Below are 27,189 nucleotides of genomic sequence, written 5' to 3'. Positions count from 1 at the left end.
GTGGGGGGGTAATTCAAACCCAATGTCCAGGGATCCATCCCTTCCCCCCCAGATGGGCTTGGAGCCCAAGATCCACGGGCAGGAGGAATGTGTCAGGGGTTTGACATTGTCTTCCCAGACCTTCTCTGCTTTGACCTGTCTTAGGGGCTAACAGCCTTCTCTGGCAGGCAGGGAGCTACAGGAAGTGTGCTTGCCAATCAGCCCCTTGTAAATACCAGCTAAAAGGCCGCTCACAGGGAGAGCTCCTTTCTCTGCAACCGCAGGGCTCCTGCCAGGGCTGAGCGAGGCCAGTATAAGAAAACTCTGCCCTTGTGACTTGGCCAATAGCTTACTGGTGCTACCAGACATGTGGCACCCAACCTGCTACCCCAGGCACCATCCACACACTCCTCTCCCATCACATGAAGAGCTGGCAGGCTCCGGAACACCAAAGACATGTTGGCCCAGGCGCGCCAAAGCCCTGGGTTCAAATCCTGCCTCCACCAGGCCCCAGCGCAGTCTGCTTAATCTCTCTGAGCCTCTCTCTTAGCCGTCAAGTGGAGGTAACGCCCCCTATCCAGAAGAGAGGCCTGAGCAGATTAAATGAGACGATTACAGAGGAGCAGTGTCAAGCAGCCATAGCTGTTAGGTTTTCAAGTCTGTGCGATTTTATCTTTTCAGATCAAACAGAGCATTATTTCCGCTTCTGCTTTTCTAGGGTTTCTTCTATTTAAAAACTATTTTCTGGGCTCCAGTGAAAGAACTCTCCTTCTGTCCCCCCAGAGGCACAGAGTGGGTGTGATGTGGAACAACAGGACCAGGTCCCGCTCACTCCCGCTCCCCGGGAAGCCCTCCCCAGCCCAGCTTCCTCGTGTACCACTCACTCAGCACTTGGTACTCAGTGCTTGTGGCTCATGCCCCCAGCCACAGGAGAATTCCAAGAGCAAGGAGAGCCTGCAGAACCTCTCACTAAGGGGCAGCTTGGTAGAGCCCCAAAGTGAAATAAAGCCACATCTCTCTGCCCCTGTGATGCTTATCAATTTAGTCTGTGAAACAGGGTGGAACAGTGATGTCAATGTCAGGAAAGGGCAATCCTGAGGTCCTAGTGGGCATTTATGCCCCACGCTAAGGGACGATATCCTGGAGAATCTCTTCTATTGATGGAGACCAGAGTGAAGCTGCGGCTCCCTGGAGGGATCTGCCCCTCCCCCGCCTTCCCAGGGAAGGAAAAAGTTGCTGTGATACAGGGCCTGGGCTCCCAGTGATACACTGGGCTGTGGCAGGGATACAGGTGCCCCCTTGGGCCAGGTGTGCTCCCTCTAAGTCTCCACAGTGCCCCCAAACCATCCTTGTAGCCCAGGGGACAAGGGTCCTGTACTTTGTGGAAACCTTGGGTACCCTGAGAAATTTGTGAGGCTTAAGGAGCAGTTGTGTTTGGGAGGACGGTGCGGCCATTAGCACAGTCAGCAGCCCGGAGGTGGCATCTGGTGCTTTAGGAAAAGGCCCTGCGCTTCTCAGGCCCTGCTGTGCATAGAAAGCACTTGGGGGTCTTGCTCAGGTACACATTCTGATTTTCAGGAGGTTGGAGGTGGAGCCTGAGGTTCTGAATTTCGAACTGGTTCCCAGGTGATGCCCACACTGTTGCTGGTCTGTGGATGACACTTTGAGAAGCCAGAGCCTCGAAAGGGGTTCTCAAACTTCAGCATGCATCCGCATCACCCTGGGGGGGGAACTTATTAAAACAAACTGCTAGGGAATTCCCTGGTGGCCCAGTGGTTAGGACTCGGCGCTTTCACTGCCGTGGCCCGGGTTCAGTCCCTGGTCCGGAACTGAGATCCCATAAGCCAAGTGGCACGGTGAAAAAAAAAAAAAAGATGCACAAATTGCTGTCTGTCCCCACTCCCCCAGTTTCTGATTGAGGAGAATCAATCAGATTGATTGATTGGGAAGGAGCCTAAGAATATGTATTTCTAACAAGTTCTCAGATGATCCTGCTGGTCCTGGGCTCCCCCCACTCTGAGAACTATTGGCCTTGACAGTAAGAAGTGAAACTGTATGAACACAGAATTAAGTAAATGCAGCCCAAAGCATCCCTACGTGATACAGGTACAGATGTCCCCCGCTATCTGAAAGTAGAGCATTCCTATAAAAGCTTTCGTAAGCAGAAATGGCATAAAGTGAAGAAGCAATTACCTTAAGACACATCTTATTAACGGACACACAAAATAAACTGAGATAAAGCACATGGCGGCTTGATGCTGAGATGTGGTTCTGGGGAAGGAGCTTGGCAGGGCCACTCTCTCTGCCCGGGGCACAAACTTCCTCTGTTAACACTCGCTGCAAAATAAATGCTGAATGCGATTTGCGCTTTTCCTATTTTTTCATAAAAGTGTAAATCCTCTTCGGATTTCCTTGATTAGAGAAGACAGGTACCAGCGCAGGTCTTTCGTAAAAGTGAAGTGGTGTAAGGCCAACTTTGGAAAAGCAGGGGATACCTGCACGTTCCCTTTCAAAAGTGCTATTGCTTTGTTTGTTAAGTTCTTAACAAGCTTTTGTTTCCCTATGATCTCTCGTTCTTTCTGGAACAGTGGTTGCATGGGGTAAAAAACCCAGCAAATAGAGGGTGGGTTTTTTAACGGAAAGTTAAATTCTAGCTTAACCAAAATAGTCTCCTGCTTAAGCAAAACGAAGTCTCTGAAACATCGGTACTTGGTCTCCCCTTCACCCCACATGTTCCAGGAACGTGTTGAATTGCTCTGTAGCATCGAGTAATTATAAGTTCTTAGGAGTGAACGCTGCTCCCACACCCACCTTCAAGGCCTGTGTGATGGTTGCTGGGGTAAAGAACTGACTCCCTGGTTTTAACAGGATGGGTGACCCATCTTCTGCCCATGTCACCACTCACAGACCAAATGCTTCTACCTCCTCCAAAGCCTTTCCAGGGCTCTCTGGGGAACCCCACCTCACAAGGACACGTGGACAGCCACCCTCTGCCTGGGAGCCTCCCCCTGGCACCTCAGCACTTCTGACCATGTCTTATCTTGTAGTTTACTCTCCGCTCCCACTCAGACTTTCCCTACAGCCTGTACGCAACTTAAGGTCAGGACCTGCATCTCATTCATCTCTGTCGCCCCTATTTCTGCAGAGACTCTCTCTCCCCAAGCAGTCTTGTTTATACACACTCAGAAGCTTCCATATACCAGAGGCTCCTTCTGGTTTGGAAAATATAAGGACCATCCCACAACCCAGAAACTTGTAAGTCACTGTTGTCAGAATAAATACTCTAAGCTACAAACCCTTTTCTCCCTCCCGGAAGTGCCTGGCAGGCTTGTCCCCAAGGACCCAGGAAGCCTCCCATCTGGATGGGGGCACTTGCTATATGCGTGTGCCAGGGCCCAGCTTGGGCGGGTGGAGGAGAGGCCTGTGACCTGCACCACTTCCTGTTCATCTGAACCAGGCCCAGACCTACAGACTCAGGGGCTTAGGACAAAGGCAGAGAAAATGGTAAGACGTGAGGCAGGACTTCTAGACTGAGAGCTTGGCCGTGCAGGGTGGCTGAAGTGGGATGGGGTGGAGATAAAGAGTCAGATGGCATTGAACCTGTCATCTACCTGGCTCCACACTCGGGTGAGAGGAGAGCTCATCCCCTTAGCCGAGGCATCACTGCCTATCCTCACGACACCCTCACCATCCAGTCACCCTGAGGATGCAGTGGTGGCGACCACGATGGACAGAGACGCGGGTGGAGATGAGAGGAGGGAAGAGTGTGGCGTAGTTGAGGGGTGAGAGCTGAAGGACAGGGAGCTGGCTGGCTGAGCACAGACCCCAAATCTCTGCGGGACAACTCATGGAAGCGGCTTTCAATATTTTTTCATCATGACTCACTGTAAGAAATTCATTTTAGGACTTCCCTGGCGGTCCAGTGGTTAGGACTCCGCGCTTTCACTGCCGAGGGTGTGGGTTTGATCCCTGATCAGGGAACTAAGATCCCACAAGCTGCGTGGCGAGGCCAAAAGAAAAAAGAAAAAAAAATACATTTTACAGCATGACCCAGTACCTATATCTGTGCGGGTACATTGCAAAACTAAAATACAAAGCAGTATGTACCATGCTACAGGTGATATACTCCAGCACATGCTGGTTTCACAACTTATTGCCCTATTATGTGTCAGTCATTTCGGAGGGCCTTGGAGCCTTTGGAATTCCTGCTCTGTACTGTGCTCCCAACCAGCTGCGCGCCCGCTGTATGCGGACACCACACTCATGTTGGGTGGGGGTAGGGAGCAGGGTGGCTCCAGAGATGAGAGCACAGGGAGGCCACATCACACACACGGACTGGAGGACTGTCCGTACAAGGCGGCAGCAACGAGGCCGCCACATGCTAACCCAGATCCTTGACCTGAGGGCATTCAGCTACTGGTGAGCACCAAAGACGGGCACCCTCCCCGCCCTGCCCACCGCCGGTTGGGCCAGAAAACAGAGGGCAGTGTCCCTGCCTCTCTCCCAGCCTGCATACCCTGATGAGGTCCTGTGCCTTCTCCCGTCCATGGACCGGAGCCCTCTCTCCTCTCCCTACATCGTGGTCCAGAGAGTGGAGGAAGACTGGGCAGCGGCACTGTTCAGAAACAAGATGCTGCTGCCACCCTCGGCAACTTCCAGGCCTTCCTGAGGCCTTGCTGGAGGCATCTTTTGAGAAGGTCCCTTCAGAGGCACCTTCGGATGCACCTGGGGGCTTGCTTCAGAGCTGCTTGTTCTCTACTTACCGAACTAAAGCTTTAAGGCAACCCAATTTATTTCTTTAAAAACGATTTTTAAAAAAATTTTCCAATCCTCTCTGAGGGCTCTAAAGGGGAAAAATAAGCCATTCTTAAGGCATCCTAAGCTCCAACTACACTTATTCCCATGAGCTCCTGCAGGAGATCGGCTACAGCTGGTGACGAGTGCAAAGCTATTTCCATAATGTAGGACTTTTCAGCCCTCACCTTCTTCACTGTGATTACGGCTCTCTTTCCTCCAATTGGGCTGCACAGGCTGTGGCCTGGCCTTCCGCTGGTTTGGGAGTTAGAAAGCCATCCAAGCAGTTAACTAGGATGGATTGGAGACAGGTAGAAAATAAAAGTGAGGACCCTCCTGCAAGGGAACCATAGCTGCCCCCGTGTGCCCCTCTTTCCACCTGGCTGGGGGAGGACACCCAGGCATCCCGCAATGGGGAAGGCCCTGAGATCAGCCAAGCACCTCGAGGAGCTGCTGGACACTTGGGGAAAACTAGAAGGCAGGGGCAGTCCCCGACATCTCCATGTCCCCCAGGCCGGGCCCAGGCTGGGCAGCAGGGGGCTCTGTCACAGACCGAACTGACTGGGATACACAGCCAGTGGCTGATGTCTCTTTTACCTGGTCAGGTGTGCAACAGACGCTTGACCATGAAGGCCGGGGGAATGTCTCAGTGCCTCAGTCTCCACATCTATCAAATGGGATGATCACCCTGTTGCCTTGGGCCTGCACATGAGCACTCTTGGTAAGCTGTAAGATGCTTCCACGTGTGGAGTTATTACTGTCACTCTGCAGAAAGTTAGAGATATGTGTACAAAAGAAGAAGTCAAAACCGCCGATCTTTGCTCTGGGAGCTGTTCGGCTAAGGAATGTTGTCGGCCTTGTGGGAGGGGAAAGATTAGGGAATCTGTGCCACCCTGTACTTCCCACTTTTTCTCGTACTGCAGCCAGCATAGACCACGCAGCCAGTTCTCCGGCTGGGGGCGCAGGGAAGCCACCTTCTGGGGTGGGGGGTTGGGGAGGGTGGGGAGAAACTCCATTTGGAAGCTGAGAAGAGCTGAAGCTCAGAGAGGGAACGTGAGTCTTTCAAAGCTGCAGTTAGGAAGTGGGGAAGCCAATGGCCAATACTTGTCCTGACCTGCCTGCCTGCAGCTACCCACCCAGCTCTGGTCTTGGTATCAGCCTGAAGTAGCCCCTGCTTGGTTACTGCCCCATTTAGATAAGCAGCAGAAGGAGGTGGAGGCATCAGGAATGGCCTCCAAGAACAAGAGGTGGAGGAGGAAGGGCCCAGCAAGGAGAGCCTGGCTGAGAGTGAAGAGCTCAGGGCGAGACCCCGGGTGGTCAGGACAGCACAGGAGGAAGAACTGTGCAGTGAAAAGGCACTTCTGGGCATGCTCCTTCCGCTTAAAGACAGAAGAAGGGCCCAAGTGACCAGGGGGGCCAACGCACGGGCAAGACTGACCCAGAGCCCACCCCCAGGGCCTTCCCAGAAGCCAGGCAAGGGAACCCCACTCCAGGCACAGGGCTGAGTTTTAGAATCATGTATTCTTATCCTGGCGCTTCTGTGGTCTCACTGTGCCACCCGATGCTCTCTCATAACCTCTCTGAGCCTCAGTTTACTCATCTCTAAAAGGATGGACCCAGACGTTCAGAATTTAGCTGGTCCCACCTCCCACTCAGCCAGGGCCAGGGCCCTGCAGGCGGCATCCCTGATAGAAGGGACGCTCGCCGGCGCACAAGGCAGGCTGCTCTTCATCGAGCAGCTCCAAACCACCAGAGACCTCTTCCTTTTAATCAAATGGCAAAATGGCTGTGAAAGAGCTTACGAAAATAAAAGCATAACTGAAGGGGGTTATTATTAACCATCAACATTAGAGGCAACGTGAGAGAGGACGAAATGGGGCTGCAGGTGGGCTTCCAGAGCCCACCGAGGCAGCCGCAGGAGGGGCCGAGGAGGAGCGCGAAAGGACCCTGTGAGTGCCAGGCTCTCTCTGGGGAGGTTAGACAGCAGCTGGGGGTGGTGCTCAGGTCCTGATGAGACCGGCAGGTATGTAACTGCTACAAAAGGAAGAGAGGGACCCCTCCTCCACCTCAGAGGAACCCAGCTCGCTGGGATCTGCTGTCTGCAGGAGGCACATCTCCAACCCAGACGGGAAGACCCTCTGGTTCCCTGGGGGGAGCGTATCTGTACTGGAGGCACAGAGACACTGTTCTGAACACCTCTGCCTAGTGGCTCCTGCTTAATAATGGCAAAGAGCTCACTGTGACGCCAGCGAGGGAGAGCTGAGGACTCTACCAGGAGTCAATGCATAGAGGGTCCCAGCTGAAGGGTCGCAGAGGCACCTGAGGCAGGCAGAAGAAGACGCGAGAGGGAGCGCCTGTGGCCCAAGGTGGCCCAGCCAGTTCAGGGCTCGCTGTGGGGAAAGCCAAGAGCTTCTACCTGCCAGGTGAAAGCAAGTGTCTGACCTGGCCCCTGGCAGGTGGCAGGGCCTCGTAATGGTTACCCTCCTAGGCTCAGTGCCCTGTACTCGGGAATCTCAGACCAGAAAGCCCAACCTTGCGCTCTTGTCTATGAAACTCTGAGTCCAGAGGCCCATGCTTTGTGCCCTGTGAGGCTCTGTGAACCTCACTCGGGAAAGGGAGCTCAGGGGAGGCTCTGCACGCAAAGGGAGGTGAGGGGCCTGGTGGGCTGGGTCCACTCACCCACGATCTCGTTCTCTTCCAGATTGATGGTCTCCAGCGCAGGCAGGGTGGTGAGCTGCTCAGGGAAGTCGTGGAACTGGTTCCGGGACAGGTCGATGGCCTTGAGGTGCTGTAGGGCGCTGACCTCGTTGGGGAGGCTGTGCAGGAAGTTCCCTTCCAGGTGGAGCTCTGCCAGGTGGGGAGGAAGAGTAAGGAGCGGGGGGAAGGGGAGCAACCCAGAGACCACAGTGACTGCTGGCCTCCTGGGCCAGGAAGGCGGCAAGGAAGGAAGCCCCCCAAGGGGCGAACTCCATATTAATGCAAAAGGGGGGATAACCCCTACCACTGCCACCCATCATTCCAGCTGGGCTCCCGGCTGTTGGCTTTGGAATGGAAGGCTCTGCCCAGCAGAGGTCTCTCACCCCTGCTCAGGGTGGCACATCTGGGGTCATTCCTAAGGCGGGTTTAGGGACCATCACATCCTTGAACTGAGGCATCCAGAATGACCAGAGAGGCTTTCCTTACTGCGGCTCAATCAGGCTTGCCCCTCGATTTTGTTCCCCCCAAACACATCCCTAGGACAGAAGCGGTCCCTCTGACCTGGACCACTCTGGCAGCCTCCTCCCTGGCTTCCTGCCTCCAGTCCCTCTCCAATCAACGCTGCACAGTGGGACCTTTATAACCTCATGAGCGCAGCCCTGAGCTCACAAACCTTCAGTGGCTCCCCAGGACCTCCTCCCTAGGCAATCAAGGCCCTTTGTGACCAGGCCCCTGCAGCTCTCTGCTCCTGCAGGTCCAGTACTCACACCTGGGTCTGTGCCCTGGCTGCGCTGGTGCTGGAATGTCCTCTGGGATGATCTCGAGCAAAGAGACACATCACAGGAGAAGTCATACAACATCATCTTGCTGGACTCCTGCGTGGTTCTGCATCCCATAAAGAAGTAGTAACGAGAGCTCTCTTTTTCATTTTGGGGGGGCCTACACTGAGTCCCACACACTGCCAGGAGCTGATGCTAAGTGTCTCATCTGATCCTCAGAACAGCTCTGCAAGATTTATCTTATTCTGCTCCATTCGACAGAACCAGAAATGGTGGCTCAGAGAGATTAAGCAATTTGCCCAAGATCACACCACCAGGTGGCAGGGAAGCCAGGATTGAGATGACCTGGATGACTCGACGCTGGTCACAAAACATGGGACAAAGGGGCTGGTGACAGAGGCAACAGGAGAGGCAGGTGTGAATATTTAACGAGGGATGCAATGTCCCAGGCAATGTATTAGTCGTTCATGAAATCTCATATAATCCTCCCAACAGATTTCTCTCCCAATTTATGGATGAGAGCACGGAGGCTCACAGAGGTCAAGTAACCTGCCCCAGGGCACACGCACCTAGCAGTTCCCCATGTTCCCTGAGATTCACAGATAAGGGAGGGAAGTGGGGAATGGAATGACAGTCCCATTTCCTCAGGAAAGTGGGGTTGGGGAGGGGTCCATCCAGACACCAACATCAGGGCAGGTCTGGGTGGAACCTTCAGGAAGCAGAGTCTCTGGGGGAGGCTGAAAACACTTCTATGTGAAGCCCAGTCTGCACATCCTGCTGGGAAGATGTGCCTGGAATCAGCCGGCAGGCATCTCCACAGTCGGGAAACCAAAAAGCTTTTCATCTAACTGCTATCATTTTTTTTAAAAATTTAACATCTTTATTGGAGTATAATTGCTTTACAATGGTGTGTTAATTTCTGCTTTATAACAAAGTGAATCAGTTATACATATACATACGCTCCCATATCTCTTCCCTCTTGCGTCTCCCTCCCTCCCACCCTCCCTATCCCACCCCTCTAGGTGGTCACAAAGCACCGAGCTGATCTCCCTGTGCTATGCGGCTGCTTCCCACTAGCTATCTATTTTACGTTTGGTAGTGTATATATGTCCATGCCACTCTCTCACTTTGTCACAGCTTACCCTTCCCCCTCCCCATATCCTCAAGTCCATTCTCTAGTAGGTCTGTGTCTTTATTCCCATCTTACCCCTAGGTTCTTCATGACCTTTTTTTTTTTTTCTTAGATTCCATATATATGTGTTAGCATACGGTATTTGTTTTTCTCTTTCTGACTTACTTCACTCTGTATGACAGACTCTAGGTCCATCCACCTCACTACAAATAACTCCATTTCGTTTCTTTTGATGGCTGAGTAATATTCCATTGTATATATGTGCCACATCTCCTTTATCCATTCATCCGATGATGGACACTTAGGCTGCTTCCATGTCCTGGCTATTGTAAATAGAGCTGCAATGAACATTGTGGCACATGACTCTTTTTGAACTATGGTTTTCTCAGGGTAGATGCCCAGTAGTGGGATTGCTGGGTCGTATGGTAATTCTATTTGTAGTTTTTTAAGTAACCTCCATACTGTTCTCCATAGTGGCTGTATCAATTTACATTCCCACCAAGAGTGCAAGAGGGTTCGCTTTTCTCCACACCCTCTCCAGCATTTATTGTTTCTAGATTTTTTGATGATAGCCATTCTGACCGGTGTGAGATGATATCTCATTGTAGTTTGGATTTGCATTTCTCTAATGATTAATGATGTTGAGCATCCCTTCATGTGTTTGTTGGCAATCTGTATATCTTCTTTGGAGAAATGTCTATTTAGGTCGTATGCCCATTTTTGGACTGGGTTGTTTGTTTTTTTTGTTATTGAGCTGCATGAGCTGCTTGTAAATTTTGGAGATTAATCCTTTGTCAGTTGCTTCATTTGCAAATATTTTCTCCCATTCTGAGGGTTGTCTTTTTAATGAAAGTTCAGTGTGGCCTCCCAGGTCTCTTTCCCTGATGTTCAAATGCATTTTCTACTTATAAAAGCAATGCAAGCTCACTGTAAAAACAGAGACATCACAAAAATATGGAACAAAGGAAAATGAAAATCCTGCGTGTTTCCCCCCTGCCAGAACCACTGTTGTCTGGTATTCATTCTTCTATATTTTTCTATGTACATGCTTATGGATGGATGGATGCATGCATATTGTTTTTAAAAAACAAACGGAATCATGGACTATATACACTTTTGAGAACTGCTTTTTTCACTCAGTAAAGCTGAGGCAGCTTTCCAAGTCATTGCTTTGTGTTTCCTCCCCTGGAGATCATTACTCTCAAGATTGAGACTTGTGGATATAAAATCATGCCCCTGCCCAGCATCTCGTTTCCCAGGGAAGGCTGCTCTCTAAAGTCCAGCCGTTCTTCAGCAGCAGGCTCTAAGGAGATGCTCAGCTGCAAGGAGGAGAAGCTGAATCTGCCTGAAAGGCGGCCTCTCACCCAGCTCAGAAGCACTTCTGAAAAGCAAAAGGCGCAGAGGGAGTCACGGCTGGGCAGGCAGGGCTTGCACCCTTGGTGTTCAGCTCCTTGGCTGCATTAGGGTAATCAGAGGGGCTGTGTTGAAATTGGGAAGGAAGGGAGAGCTTTCCATTACTGAGCTTCAAAGGGAGCCCAGATCTGCTCTGGAAAGGCAGTGTCAACCCACTCTAGTTAGTCAGGCTCCTGCTGCATTAAGAAAGTATTGAAGTGCTGGGATTGGGTAGGGAAGGATTTCCAGGAAAGCGCTCTTGGGCCGGATACCCAGCCGCACTGGGTCTGGGGCTTAGACCAAAACCGAATAATAATGGCTAACATCTAATAAGCAGTACTATGCTCCAGGTACTTGTTCTCTGGAGTTTACACGCAATCATTTTAATTTTACTATAACCCATTACCTCCAATTTACAGAGAGATGAAATAACTTGCCTAAGGTCACACAAACCCCAACCTCTCCCCCAGTTAATCTGACCTTCCTCTCCCAACCCCCAAACCAGGATGTGAACCCCAGCCAACCTCCCCAAGAGAAGTGGGCCATTGCGGCCACCTGCTTTTTCCGGTTTTGCACCTCCAATCCCTGCAGCACCTGTCCTCAGAGTAGATAACTCAGCAAATCCCTGCTTATTTAGTGGTGAATGAATGATGGGGGAAAACCCAGGAGGACCTAGTTCTGATCTAACTCATCATGTGTCCTTGGGACCATCCTCTCCCTGGACAGCCTCCATGAGAAAGCCCTCCCTGCCCATTTACAGCAGGGCTGTGAGAATGAGTCGAGAGTGTTGTGAAAAGCAGGACGTGCGGCACAATACACATATCTATTAAGCACCTACTAGACGCTCAGCCCTATGCTTGAACATGAAGAGGATAATCTTTGAAAAGTAAAAGCACTGTTTCTGTTAGAGGGGTACAAGATCCATGAGACTTAGTTACTGGATTATGGAGCTTTTTGTGGAAAAAAACCCTGAAAGCTATCATTAAAGGCAGAAGTCAAAAGATAAAATAAGAGAAGGTAGATGCAGCTGGGACACATGGCTTGCAGGAAAGTCAATCAGACTTTCACAATTATGCCCAGGGTCTCACTGCCCTCTTGTCGCAGGGCGGAGGGGGCTGTGTGCGTGGCTGTATTAGGGGAGCTCCAGATGTTTCTTCCTGCTCTCTTACACCAAGGTTCAGAGTCAAACGACCTAGGCTCCCAGGATGGACAGGGTCTCTGGGAGAAGACCTTACTCCATCCCACTCCCAAGACTGTCCCCAGCCTGAAAGCAGCCAGGCATGACATCCCCTTATTTACTATCCCTTCTGAGCTGTGGTTTCTGGACTCTGCTAAATGGATCTCTCCTTCCCCAAGTTTCCCTTATTACTTCCTCATCATCCTTATCTTGGACAATTGTCAGCGCTGACTCAGAGGCCTCAGACTGACCCCAGCGGAGACAAGGCCAGCTGATTACATTAAGGGACAGATGAGGCTGGCCTGCAGTAATTACGCAGCCTGGTGGTAAAGGAATGTGCCAACTCCAAAAATACCTGCCCACTGAGGGTCAATCAGCACCTTGGCTGCGACACTGCATCAATGAGCAATTACTTTCCTACCTGCAAGGGCCCGCCTGCAGGGCAGAGTCAGTGGGTCAGGTGGAACAATAATTGTCCTTCAAGTGGCCCATACTCAGCACTGCAGACTCTTCACACAGAGACAGTTGCTGCCCACGGGGAACAGAGAGGAAAGAAGAGAAGTTTCCGAAAGCCACACATCCACTCCTTGGGTGGGCAGAGGGAAGGGGTGAGAAAACTCTTCTAACCGAGGAGTCTGGGACAGACTAAAATGAAGCGCTAGCCATTCTGCCCCCCATGAAAAGGGTAGGTGGCTCTTACTCTACCAACGTGAACCAGTTCCTAAAATATACTGCTAAGTAAAAGGGACAAGTTGCAAAACTGTGCATACACTTTACTCCCATTAGTAGTTTATAAAGGAGTTCTGGATCTGGACCCACAGTCCTGACCCTATTCTCTCTCACTGTGTGACCTCAGGCAAGTTACTTAGGCTCTCTGTGCCGCAGTTTCCTCATGTGAAACAAGGATAATAAGAGGACTGACCTCACAGAGTCACCAGACTTTGAGTAAATGCGCCCTCACATTATAAAGTGGTTGTCTGCTCCTACACCTGCCTTCCTGAGAGACTGTGGGCTCCTCAAGGACCAGGTCTAGGTCTTGGTTTCCTTATCCTTCCCAAACGTCGGTGCTATGAGGATTAGATGAGATGACGCGTGTAAAACCCTCAGTGTGGAGCTGGCGGGGGCTAAGTGCCCAGCAAATTCGGGCTTTCTTGTTATTTCCTGTTCATGCTCACACCGGCCCTAAACAGATGCTCAGGAGGAACTAATGAATTGAGTTGAAAGGCAGGCTGTGAGAGACTGAATATACACACAGACAATGGCCAGACCAAGTATAAAAATAGAACTGGGACTCATAACCTGAAGCATCCTGCCCAAGAAACCAAACCATTAGTAAAGCAGCCAGCCCAGGAAGCTAGTCTTCTGTAAGTCAGGCTTGTAGGAAGTCAGACTACTATCTCCATCGACAGTCCAGGAAGCCAAGGAATACCCCCTGTAACAGTTGGCCCCAGATGGCTGGGACTTGATTACTAACCGACAGTTTCCCTAAATTTTTGTCCCAACATCCCACTCAGGACCAACCAGAGATAGCCAGATGTGCATCCTAGCCAATCCCATAGAAGGCCCTGCTGCTGGCTGGCCCGCCCCCGCCTCCAGCTTCCCCAGGCCAATAGCCTGCCATCAGGCCCACCTGAAGCCTTCTCCCTTTCATCCACTACGAAGCTTTCCCATTCCTCTGCCTGCCTTTGAGTCTCTGCCAAAAGCAAGTGACAGTGGCTGACACCCTGGCTAGAGCGAACTCTGAATGAACAGCCTCCGCTGGTTCTCATTTGGGCGGTCTTTGTCTATTTCTGCAGGTGTGTCTTACACACCTCCAGCCTGGCAGGCCCAGGACACACTCAATAAGAAGAGCTGAATGACTTGCATCTGGAGGAAGTGGGGAGATGGGAACACAGGAGGAGAGGGGCCAGAGGAGCCACAGCCAGACCTCAGGATCCACTCTCCGCAGAACCGATGTGCCCTTTGGACAGATTCCATTTTTCCCGCCATAAGACGGTTGAAGGAGATCAATGGGATGTAATCATTTAAAGACCACCCAACTCTGAGGTGGCCGTGACCCCAGCAGCAGAAAGTCCCCAGGGTACCCACAGGAGACAACTTGGCAGTCAGGGAGCAAGCAGGTGGCTCTCTCCCCAGCACCAAGGCAGCATATACCCACTCTGTCAAGAATATATACACTACCAAACATATGGTAGATAGCTTAAAAAAAAAAAAATCTAGGAGACGACGCTATAGGCAGTGCGGAGCCCAGCACAGCCTATTCAAGTCTCCTCTCCACACATAAAAGGAGAGGGTTTTTTTTACTTGAAAGAGAAACAAAGGCTGGGGTCCAGAGCCAGGTGGGTCTCTCAGCTCCAGCCCCTCCCTGCCTGGTCACCAACCCTCGTCCACGGCTGCCTCTGTGAAATCCAATTACTGGGCACATGACAGCCTTGCCTTTGTAATTGGAGGTGGCGTCGGGGGAGCCAGGAGCCACCAGAGCACGGGAGGGGGTTCAAACGGCATTCTTCAACAGACTTCTGATGGAAGGGTATCATGATGCGTCACGAATCCAGGGGCCCTAAGTGTGTTTCTCCACACTCGCTGCTGTGTCCCTGGAGAGGGCCTACTTGCTTATCCCACAAGGCACTGCCATGTCAAGTCCTCTCCAGGCCCTTGAGCTCACGCAGGTGGCCTGGAAAGGCAGCCCTGGCTGCAGGGTGGGTGACCTCGGTGTACGGCTCTGACAGCCCGGACGAGTGCCTTCTCACCCTGACCTTCCTTCTCCACCCGTGAGGTGAGATGGCAGTGACAGCTCTAATATTTTATGGGAGATTCTCCCAACTGGTGGCCCAGAGGCTTGCAAAATGTGCAAAATGTGTTCTATTGGCTTCCAGATTAAAATAAAAATTAAGTAAAAATGGATAAAATTCATATAAATATCCACCTTTCCAGCTTCAACTGAATAAAACTATCAGAACGATCCCGTGGCACATCTGGCAGAAGCTGAGTAGGGCCTGTAGCAGGTGGCCACAGTCCCCACCACTCCCTCTTGTTCCATGCCCAATCTGAGTCACTCATTACCTACATGCTAGTCTCTTAAGCGTTGGTGTTTATAACCCCTGAACTATGGTCTCAATCTTGGCTGCCAGCACTTTAGAACGACTGATATTGATGTTAACAGATACCTAGGCCCAGGCCCACACCCAGACATTCTGATTCAACTGGTCTTGGGGTAGAGCCAAGGCAATGATGTTTGTAGAAAAACTCCTCAGGTAATTCTAATTTCAGCCAGGCTGAGAGCTGCTGGTCCAAGGGCCCTGGCAGCTGGGAGGACCCGTCTCACTTGTGTAAAGAAGCAGCCACCAGAAAAAGAAGGACGGGAAAAGTGGGCCTGGTCAAAAGCACCCACAGGTGCCCCTGGGGAAACACGTGTTGCCCTGGGATCCCCTCCACCCACAACATAAGCACTTTAGCCTTTTAGGCACAAATGCAATGAGCTTTGTGAGCTTCGGTCAGAAACGACAACATAGACCAATCCCTCCTGCTTGCCCTTGTGTTTGCGCCCAGTCTAGGTCCTGCCTGTAGCTCCCTCCTGAGCCACTGTCCAAGCTGCTTCCTGTCCCTGCACTGGGTTTGCCAATTCACACCTCTCCCCTTCCCTCTTGAGTCCGCCCAGGGCTCGCACCTCCTGTAGGAAGCTGCATGAAATATCCTCCTCTCTCAGGCTTCCCTGGTGGCGCAGTGGTTGAGAGTCCGCCTGCCGATGCAGGGGACACGGGTTTGTGCCCCAGTACAGGAAGATCCCACATGCCGCGGAGCGGCTGGGCCCATGAGCCATGGCCGCTGGGCCAGCGTGTCCGGAGCCTGTGCTCCACAACGGGAGAGGCCACAACAGTTAGAGGCTCACGTACCGCAAAAAAAAAACAAAACAAAACGCTCCTCTCAAGTCCCTCAGGTACCATCAGCACTTTACATATTGGTTTCTCTAAACAGGCTCTTAGACTCCTTTCATGCCCCTATCAGATAGAGAATTCCTGAAGTCAGGAATCACTTCTCCTGTGCCCCCTGTGCCCTCCCCAATTCTCCCACCCCACTATTTCACGAACACACACCAAGCGCCCAGGCTGCAACTCCATCCCACGGGTCACTGAGTGGCAGTGGACTCTTGCAGAAGGATGGAGGGTTTACCTGGAGAGTGGAGAGCGGGCACTGCCGCCTGCTTGTCCACCTGGAGGAGCCATTTCAGATGAATCTACAACGTCCACCTGCCAGCCTCCTGCCCACCTCCCTGCCGAGCACCCGTGTCTGCTTGCTGTACGTGTGCACAGCACAGAAAACAACAGCCCTGGCGTCTGTCACTCCTGAACTGAGAAAGCAACATGGGAGAACAGTGCTAGATTGCAGGGGGGTTGGGGCATGGCAGTCAAAAGGGGGCCCGTTCAAGTCTACCAAAAAATAACTACTCCTGAGCTGCAGGACCCCAAATACTCTACTGGTCTGTTCAAAACAAGAGAATCACTCTGGGACCCACACCCTTGACCATGAGTCAATCTGATTCACAGCCAGCTAGAGGCAGGAGTGGCACTTAGAGATTTCCAGAGGACACAGGTCCACACTTAGAGCCTCCCCTTGGGAATGATTTCCTGAGACTAGCTGACTAAGGACTAGCCCTGGTGACATTCCCTAGACAGGGTCGGAGCCTGAAGGATGAGGGTCAGCATGCTCTCCTGGCCTCAGCTGACCAGGGCCTACCTTGGAGCTGACAGAACGTGGTCATGAACTTGCTGGTGAGGGACTTGAGCTCATTGTTGGCCAGCGTGATGAGGTGGATCTGGTCGGTGACATTTCTCAGGACCTTGTAGATGCCGATGGGGAAGGAAACCAGCTTGCACTCGGCCAGGTCTGCAGCCAAAGGACAAAGACCACAGTTAGCAGCCACAGCTGCCCATCGACTCGCCCCAAACCCCACAGACCCGACCCTGTATCTCCTCCCGGCCTCCTTTGTCTCCTACCTGGCTCCCCTGTGCCAGGCTCAAGACCCTGCTGTCCCTCCTCCAAGAGCCTTCATCACCATTCATCACACTTGTCCCAGTCTCACACACTGAACCTAACAGCTTATTCTAGCACCTTCTCTAACAGCACAGCCTGCTAGCTGGAATGCAGAAGACAGAGCTCTGATGACCAGCACTCACAGCCGTGTGCTTGAGGCCCTGAAGGATCCACAAGTCCCTCCAGGATCATCAGACTCAACGGCGAAGCCAGGGTCTTAAGAGTACTTTATAATAGTCTACTTTGAAAACAGGCAATTCACACGGACTTTGTGGAATGACCTTCTTCCCCATCCTGTCACTCTGAAGACAGGTCTAAGAGGTAGCAGGGAAGCCTCTATGAAGAACAGTCTGGCAGTTCCTCGAATGGTTAAACCTAGTTACTGTATGACCCAGCAATTCCACTCCTGGGTATATACCTGGGAAAAATGAAACCATGTGTCCACACAAAATAGTACACAAGAATGTTCACAGCAGCATTATTCATAATAGCCAAAAAGTGGAAACAACCCATGTGTCCACTCATAGACGAATGGATAAGCAAAATGTGTGTATCCATAAAAAGGAATATTGCTTGGCAATAAAAAGAAATGAAGTATCAATATATACTACAACATAGACAGGCCTTGAAAACATTATGGTAAATGAAAGAAGCCAGTCACCAAGGACAATATATTGTATGAGGCCATTTATATGAAATGTCCAGAACAGGCAAATGTACAGAGACAGGAAGTAGATTAGTGGTTACCTAGGGCGGGGGGTATTGAGGGATGGCAACTAAGGGGTGAGGGGTTTCTTTGTTGGAGTGATGCAAATGTTCTAAAATTGGATGTGGTAATAGTTGCACAGCCCTGTGAATATACTCAAATCACTGAATTGTACACCCTAAACTGTATGGTATGTGAATTATATCTCAATAAACCTGTTTCATATATATGGCAGCAGAGAGACACTGAAAGCATGGAGGCTCAGAAATTAGACTGTCCAGCTCATCTAAGTCACTTAAGTTTCCTGAGCCTCAGTTTTCTCATCTGTAACATGGGGGTATCGTTGTCTACCTAGCAAGGCTGTCAGGAAAAGTAAATATAATAATATGTACTAACCAAGTGCCTGGCAGATAAGTAGTGGGAATGCTAAATACAAATGCTGTTTCCCTACTCACCTTCCACTTTGCTCTCCCCTTCCCACCTTACCCAAATTGTCTCCATGCTTCAAGGCCAGTTCCCATCCCACCTCTTCTGGAAATCTTCCTGGATCACCCCCATTACTGGTGATTGCCCCCCCAACCCCGATCAGGAGCACTCATCAACTCAGACAGCACTGCCCCATCTCTCAACAAACTCTTGTCTTTTCCCCAAAGAGGCCGGGCTTCCCCAGGCACCTCTAAGCCTTTGAAGATTGTTCCAGTGTTAATATACAAAATTCAATAATATTCCTATATGCCAACAATAAAATACAGTTTTTAAAGATCTTATTCTGAACAGCAACAATAATGCAAAGTCTATAGAAATAATCAAAATTTAAGCCCTTCTCCCTTATCTGCCTCACAGAATTTCTACTCTGGCTCTAATACCAGCTCAAATGTCACCTCCTCCACGAAGCCTTCCCTGACGGCCCTAAGCTCCAGCCTCTGAGTCTCATATGGTGTAAATGAGACCTCTTCATCCTGTATTGTATTAACCTCCTTTTGTGTCCGCTTTCCCACTGGACTGGGAAGGCCCCCAGAGCACAGCGTCAGCAGAGGTCCACCAGGCTTGGAGGGCAGGGCAGGGTTACTGGTGACCTCATTAAGCTGGTTTAAGGAAAGAAAGGGGACAGGTAGGGGGTAAGGGCAAAAGTCCAAAAGACTGAGGAACCATAGGGGCAGGACATCCTGTTAAGAAGTGTCTTTAGGGAATTCCCTGTTGGTCCAATGGTTAGGACACCAAGCTTCTGCTGCAGGGGGGCTGAGTTCGACCCCTGGTCGGGGAACTAAGATGCCACAAGCCGTGTGGCGTGGCCAAAAAAAAAAAAAAAGAAAAGAAGTGTCTTTACTGCTTGCTCTGGTCCAGGGCTATGTTAGGTGACCCCAGCCCTGTGTACCAGTCCAATGTCAGGTACCTGGCTCTTATATCAGCAAGTGGGGTTTACAGAAGAGAGTGCAAGGTCCTGCCGGGAAGAACGAATGCCCAGAGGTCAGACATTCAGTAAAAAGAGATCAAGGGCTGGAACTAGACCAGCTCTGTAGGCTTGAAGTTTGGGGCAAGCTGAGGACTCTTGAAAGGGCAAACACTTCCAAACAATGAGCCCCCTAGTGCTTGGTGCCAGAAGCACAAAGGTCTAGAAAGGAGTCTTGTGGTTGTGAATCACAACAGCCCCTTTGGCTAAAAGCAACAGATCTCAGACCTGCTAGGAACAACATCAAGGAAAACGTCAGAAGCTTTCCCTTTAAAACAAAGAGCAAAATAAGGATGCCTTCCATCATCGGTATCCCTGAATATGGTCTTAGAAGTTCTGGCCAAAGAAATAGAAAGCATAAACATTAGAAACAGACAAAATGGTTATTAAGTGCATGTGAGATGAGATGACTGCATAACCTCAACAAAGCAGGCATCTGACAAAGTACACAAATTAAAAAGATCTCAGCAAAGTGGCTAATTAAAAGTGCAAAATTCAATAATATTGAATTGCCTATATGCCAGCAATAAATATAGTTTTTAGGATCCTATTCTAAACAGCAGTATAATATAAAATATAAAGAGAATCATAATAGAAAATATATCTGACCAATATTAAGAAAAGTAGTTCTATTTGTAGTTTTTTAAGGAACCTCAATACTGTTCTCCATAGTGGCTGTATCAATTTACATTCCCACCAACAGTGTAGGAAGGTTCCCTTTTCTCCACACACTCTCCAGCAATTATTGTTTCTAGCTTTTTTGATAATGGCCATTCTGACCAGTGTGAGGTGATACCTCATTGTAGTTTTGATTTGCATTTCTCTAATAGGTAGTGAGGTGGATGGACCTACAGTCTGTCATACAGAGTGAAGTAAGTCAGAAAGAGAAAAACAAATACCGTATGCTAACACATATATATGGAATCTAAAAAAAAAACGGTACTGATGAACCTAGTTGCAGGGCAGGAATAAAGAGGTAGACATAGAGAATGGACTTGATGACATGGGGTGGGAGGGCGAAGCTGAGGCGAAGTGAGAGTAGCATCGACATACATACACTACCGAATGTAGAATAGTTGGCTGGTGGGAAGCAGCAGCATAGCACAGGGAGATCGGCTGGGTGCTTTGCAATGACCTAGAGAGGTGGGATAGGAAGGATGGGAGGGAGGCTCAAGAGGGAGGGAATATGGGGACATGTGTATGCATATGGCTGATTCACTTTGTTGTGCGACGAAAACTAACACGGTATTGTGAAGCAATTATACTCCAATAAAGATCTATTTTAAAAAAAGATTAAAAAAAAAGTAGAAAGGTTCACAAAGATATTTTTACAAATGGGAGGACTTCCCTGGTGGCTCAGTGGTTGAGACTCTGCCTGCCAATGCATGGGACATAGATTTGATCCCTGGTCTGGGAAGATCCCACACGCCACGGAGCAACTAAGCCCGTGCGCCACAACTACTCAGCCTGCGCTCTAGAGCCTGCAAGCCACAACTACTGAGCCTGCACGCTGCAACTACTGAGCCCACATGCTGCAACTACTGAAGCCCGTGCACCTAGAGCCCGTGCACTGCAACAAAGAGTAGCTCCCACTCACCACAACTAGAGAAAGCCTGTGTGCAGCAACAAAGACACAATGCAGCCAAAAAAAATAAGTAAAAAATAAATAAAAATGGGTTTGTACATGGAGATATATAGCATTCGTTGACAACAAGTTAAAATATTGAAATAACAGTGATTTTTTAAAGAAGTTAATCTACAGATTGTTTAATGCAATTCCTACTCAAAGCCCAAAAAGTTTTTTTTAAACTTGATGAAATGGTTTTAAATTTCAACTAGGGAATAAGCAAGCAAGACTCTCTAAAAGAGAAGAAGGTGGAGTGATAACCAATTTTATAAGGCGGCAGTAATTAAAACAGAGGGTAATAGGAAAACTAGATCGTAGAAAGAAAATACAGTAACTACATAGAAAGAAAATACAGATCCATAGTCCAGAAAATACAGACCATAAATAATATGTCATAGTTTAATAAACACTAAAATGGAGGCCTCACAAATAAATTAGGGAAGGGAAGGATTAATAACTGATGTCAGAATAACCAATTAACAATTTTGGGAAAATAAGAGAAAGAGACTCTCAATTAACCTAAGAATCAAAAAAAAAAAACTCTAGATAAAATTGCACTTTAAATATTTTTTGAAATGAAATCAAAAAATCAGAAGTAAACAGACTTATACAACCACTTAAGTGAGGAAGACTTTCTCAACCAAGGAGCCTTGAAGAATCACAAAGGAACAGATCAACAAACCTAACTATAAAAAAATATGAAACACCTGGATGCTTAGAAGAAAACAAGGCAAGTAACAGATTGTGAAAAAGGATCTATAAATAGGATACATAAGTTGTTATCTTGATTATTTTAAATGCTCAATGTAACTCAATTTAAAAAAGGCCAACAGATGATAGATATTCACCAGGGAGAAAATATAATTAGTAAATAAATATACAGCCACTGATATGTGTTGCCAAACTGCTTTCCAGGATATTTATACCAATTTACATATATTCTAGCCAACAAGTAAGAGGATCATTAAAAAAATCCTTGCTAATATGATCAGGGGAAATGGTATCCCTTGCTTTCATGAGACTGATTATCTTTTATGGTTAATTAACCATTTTTATTTCCCTGGTGGAAAATCTTGTTCAGGTCTCTTGCTATTTTTCTATTTGGAGTTCTGGCATTCCACCCACTCCATCACCCCCCTAGGTGTTGGTAGAGGTCCCTAAATAATATTATCAACCTATGACTGTTCACTGTTTTTCTTTTTTTTTTTTTGTGGTACGCGGGCCTCTCACTGTTGTGGCCTCTCCCGTTGCGGAGCACAGGCTCCGGACGCGCAGGCTCAGCGGCCATGGCTCACGGGCCCAGCCGCTCCGCGGTATGTGGGATCTTCCCAGACCGGGGCACAAACCCGTGTCCCCTGCATCGGCAGGCGGACTCTCAACCACTGCACCACCAGGGAAGCCCTTTTTCTTGTTTAATAGTTCAAGTTACAGCATTTAGGTGTTTTTTTTTTTTAAGCAGAATATAAAAATTATATGCACACAGTAATTCCAACTATGTACAAAAGTATACATGCCTGGGAAAGAAGACCAAAAGAAAAATAACCAGAATGTTAAATGGTTATTACAAAGGATTTGAGCAATTTATTACTATTTATAGTCCTGCTGTTTGTTTATTTTGTACAAAATAAGTACCACTATTTATCTGCATAAAAATATTTTAAGTATATATGGTGATGCTTTACTTTTAAAATAGAAAAATAAACATATCATAAAAATAGCTTTTATTGGAAAAAATAACCTGACATATTCAAGGATAAACTGAAGCCAGCCAGCTCCTCATCAATCTGAGACACAGAGAAGGCAGAGCCATGAAAGAAAGACCGTAGCTCTCTGTACTGGACTGAAGTCGAAGTTATGAGTTGGCACTTTCAGCACTCAGGCACTACTGAAGAATCATATAATGAACTCTGCTCCCCGAAGTGGGGGAAGAAAGTGCTCACGATGAAGGCCGAAGAGACATAACACCACTCAGGTTACTTCCAAGGATCCTCAAAGCAGCTGTCTTCCAGAGGAGATCAGCTCAGAAACGCCCAGCCCACAGCCTTGTTCCTCCCACCTGGGTTGCCCACACGCCATCCCAACTGTACACCACCCCACTCTCCCAGTCCCCAGCGCAAGCAACACATGGCCTCTGCAGCCTCACGTGCCCACCGACACAGTCACAGAAGCATGTGGCCCGGCATCTGGGGGGGTTGGGGGCTGAGGGCCCGAAATGCATCCACACCTGTTGCTTTCATTTATCTTCCACAAATAACTACTGAGGTCCTACTGTGTGCCAGGCACCATTCCGCATTGTGCCCTGTGGCTTCCCTATGATTTTTTTGTTCTTGGGGACTCCATCTGTTCCCTCCATCCTTTGATTGGTGTTCGGGTAGGAGTGTGCAGCATGGAGCTCCTGCTCAGAACAGTCTGGCTGCCTCTGATGGCAAAGGCCCCCAAGGATTCCTACAAAGTGCCCTGCTGGGATATGATGCAAACACCCCCATCCAGGCCACGTCACCAGCCACTAACACTGCCTGTGAACTCCCATCCCAACTGGGAGGACAGGCCTGTGATCTCCGGCACAGCTCTCCATGGTCCCTGGGTCAAGGATATGGAGATCCAGGGGGCTTCCCTGGTGGTGCAGTGGTTAAGAATCCGCCTACCAGTGCAGGGGACACGGGTTCCAGCCCTTGTCCCGGAAGATCCCACATGCCGTGGAGCAACTAAGCCCCTGCGCCACAACTACTGCAGCCTGCGTGCCTAGAGCCCGTGTTCCACAGCAAAGAGAAGTCACCGCAATGAGAAGCCTGCACACCATAACAAAGAGTAGCCCCCGCGCGCCGCAACTAGAGAAAGCCGGCACACAGAAACGAAGACCCAACGTAGCCAATAAATAAATAAATTAATTAATTAAAAAAAAAAAAGAATACGGAGATCCAGGTACCCAGACCTTGCCCAGTCACCTTCCCATCTGTACAGATGGAGCAAAACACTTCATGTCCATTCCCTGGGTGGGGTGGGGATAATAATAACCATAAATAGCACCACTCACTATTTCATGTGAGCTAGGCTGTCAGAACTATCCTCTCGGTACACATGAGAAAACTGCAAGTAAGTGACTTGCCCAAGGTCATTCAGCTAAATGTAGGGGAGTAAGATTTGGATACAGGTTAGGCTGATCAGGCAGCCAGGGGTAATAACCATTTTGCTATCCTGCCCCACTGAGTCAAGAATGTGCCCAGTTGTCTCTAGGCCAGAGAAAGTAGAGTCTCTGCTGAGCAGCTCAATGGGACACCAGGGCCTTGGCTACAAACTCTTGTAGGCCTTTCCAGTTCAGCACCTGCGATCTGGGGACACAGGCCCTGCAGCCTTCTTCATGAGCCTTTTGTCCTCAGGAACTTCTTCTCCAGGTCTAATTCAAAGGATGGGCACCTTCTATACCCACTATGCCTGTGTGTAGTAGAGAAAAGCCCCCGGGGTTGAGCCAAGTCCAATGCTCACGAGGGCAGACAGCACAACTTCCAGAAGACACAGCCAGGATGTAGCTGGGGGTCCAGGTCCCACTAAGGGAGAGGGGGACCCTACCGAGGGAAGAGAAGACCCAGGCTGGAGACAGGCAAGTCATCCTCCAGGAGCCATGGGATGTCACCGAGAGTCCCATTCTCTATGGGTCCTCAGAGCTGACAGGACGGGGGCTAGTTCAGCAGTCATAAGGAAAAGGTTCCACGTGAGGAAGTAAGTGCAGCGTCATGGGGTCATCAGGCAGGGTCACCACTGAGAGGATTCCTGAACCAGATGGAGGCTGGGTGATCTCAAAGTTCTCATTCAACTAAAAAAAACAGGCATAGCTAGCATCACGAGTACTGACCATGTGCCAGGCACAGTTGCAGGCGCTGTTTATGTATTAATCATGAGTTACCCTCACAGGTGGAAAATGAGGCCTGTGTTGATAGGCCAATCGTCCAAGGTCATTTGGGGGAGATGATGGAGTGCAAAGAATCGGAATGCAAAGATTCCAGTAGGGTGACCAACTTGTTTTGGTTTGCCTGGGACAATCCCAATTTTAGTACCAAAAGCCCTGCATCCTGGGGGACCCCTCCTTAGCCCCAGACAACTCAGGACAATTGGTTGCCTAGGTTCAGGCTGCACACTGATGGATAAGAGGTTACTAGAATCAGAGAGGAGAGAGGGACGGCAACCCAGGCATGGGCCATGGCATGCGCAAAAGCCCAGAGAACCTTCATTTCCTCTGAGGCTCCACCTTTGAGCTTTGGCTCCTCCTGCGATTTTCTGGAGCCTCGCCAGAGAGGAAGGAATCATTTCATGCTACTTGGTGGTGCATGCACGCCCACAGACCCCATCAGGGGCTGGGGTTACTGACACAGGGTCCTCTGTCAACATCTGGATGGCAGCTGGATTCAAGTGTGCCTTTCCTCAGTGCCCCCGGCACTGACACTTGAGCTGTAGTAGAGAACAGAGACCCTTGGGGGGAAGGTACTGTAATAAACACAAGGCATAATTATCCTCATAATCATAATTATTGTCACAAGAAGGCCAAACTGCACGTCCCCAAACCTCTAACTAGAATAGTACTTCGTGTTAATAAAGAAGCTCTTTAATTCAAAATGCATGGGTCCTTAAAGGTTATCTCGTAAATTCTAACGAATGCCTAATGAAAAGTAACTGGTGGGCAAAACCAGGGCAGAAAACGCAAAATCCAAGCAGTAAACAGAACGTTCTGTGGGAAGTCAGGAGGGCTGAGTCAAGCTTGTGTTGTTCCTTAGAAACAGAACTCTGACCCCTGCTCAGTTCCCGCTGAGAGGTGGGCCTGGTGACAGGGCCCTGTGCAGGGAGCGCAGAGGATCATGGAGCCCCTGGTAACCAAGCCACAGGACCCGAGGAGAAAGTGTCGGGGACTCAGGCTGGCGGGTGTGTGGGCTCTGTGGCCTGACCAAGATGCAAGACTCCCCAGGCTGCAGGAGGAAATCTGCCACCAGTCCCACCCAGAATGTCTTGTTTTCACAAAATATCTCTTTTCACAAACATCTTTTCTCGTGGACTCTTTTTTTCAGGATTAGAAGGAGGCTGAAGGCCATTGAGCCCATGTTTTCCAAATTTCCTGGTAAGAAGCATCTGGAGAGGTGGGTCCTAGGCCCCTACTCCTGAGATTCTGCCTCAGTGGGTCTGGAACGGCTCTAGGGAATTTGTGGGGGTTTTTTGTTTTGCGGTATACGGGCCTCTCCCGTTGCGGAGCACAGGCTCCAGACGCGCAGGCTCAGCAGCCATGGCTCACGGGCCCAGCCGCTCCGTGGCGTGTGGGATCTTCCCGGACCGGGGCACGAACCGGTGTCCCCTAAATCGGCAGGCGGACTCTCAACCACTGCGCCACCAGGGAAGCCCCGGAATTTGTGTTTTTTAACAAGTATTCCCAGGTGATTCTTACCCATAAGCAAACTTGGGAAATACTGAGTAATGCAGCCTCCAATCTCAGACCTGAAATTCTCTCAATGTCTCCACCGGAGGGCACAGAGTTCTTCTTCAACACCTCTGATGATGGGGAGCTCCCCTCCCCTCCACAGAATGGTTTGAACTGTTAGAGAGTTCTTTCATGAACCATATGATCACTGCTACCCTGCCACTACCTAGTGGTCCTTCTGCCCTCTTGGATCACACATAGGTATCTGCTCCCAAGTGACAATGCTTTACATATATGAGGATGAAGGACATGACAAGCTTTACTCCAGGCAAAACATCTCAGAAACCTCAATCCCCATGGTTTTAGATGCTCCCTTCAGAGAGTCTGAACAGCCCAGCTCAGACCCTGCCCCAGCCAGAACTTACTACTGTAAGTTTTTCTGTCTGTGACATATGACCACAGCCACCATTCACTGACACCAGCTGTGGGTCCAAAACTGCTCAGGGCCTCAGACCTACAATCTCATCTGCTCCTCACAAGTACTCTGTAAGGTCAATTCTACACTTACCCTCATTTAACAAAGGAGGAAACTGAATCACAGAGAAGTTAAAAGATTGGATTGCCCAAGGTCATATGATTTATTCAAGGTCACTCAGTTAATGAAATAATAATCAACATTTATAGAGTGCTTCCTGTGTGAAAGTCAGTGATCTCAGCATTGTCATATTAACTTTTAAATTTTTTTAATTTATTTTTAATTTTATTTATTGAGGTATAGCTGATATACGATATTTTATGTTTCAAGTGTACAACATAGTGATTCACAATTTTTAAAGGTTATATTCCATTCGTAGTTATAACATATTGGCTATATTCCCTGTGCTTGTGTATTTGTCTTTCTCTGACTTATTTCACAAAGCATAATACCCCCCAAGACCATCCATGTTGTTGCAGATGGCAAAATTTCATCTTTTTTTTTTTTTTTGGGGGGTACGCGGGCCTCTCACTGTTGTGGCCTCTCCCGGTG

The 27,189-nt window shown here is 49.3% G+C and overlaps 1 protein-coding gene across 1 annotated transcript in view; it reads right to left on the bottom strand.

The window, feature by feature from the left end:
- LRRC20 (leucine rich repeat containing 20) overlaps positions 1–27,189 on the bottom strand; it is a 64,945-nt gene that overhangs the window by 12,415 nt on the left and 25,341 nt on the right. The window contains exons 3-4 of the mRNA XM_024765484.1: positions 16,685–16,834; positions 7,453–7,620 (exon numbers count right to left, since the gene is read on the bottom strand). Of these exons, the coding sequence (XP_024621252.1) occupies positions 7,453–7,620; positions 16,685–16,834 (318 nt within the window). The remainder of the gene's footprint in view (positions 1–7,452; positions 7,621–16,684; positions 16,835–27,189) is intronic.

Source organism: Neophocaena asiaeorientalis, unplaced genomic scaffold (genome assembly GCF_003031525.2).
Source record: "Neophocaena asiaeorientalis asiaeorientalis breed wild unplaced genomic scaffold, Neophocaena_asiaeorientalis_V1.1 scaffold31, whole genome shotgun sequence".
Lineage (NCBI taxonomy): Eukaryota > Metazoa > Chordata > Mammalia > Artiodactyla > Phocoenidae > Neophocaena > Neophocaena asiaeorientalis.
This window is presented reverse-complemented; position numbering and strand designations above follow the sequence as displayed.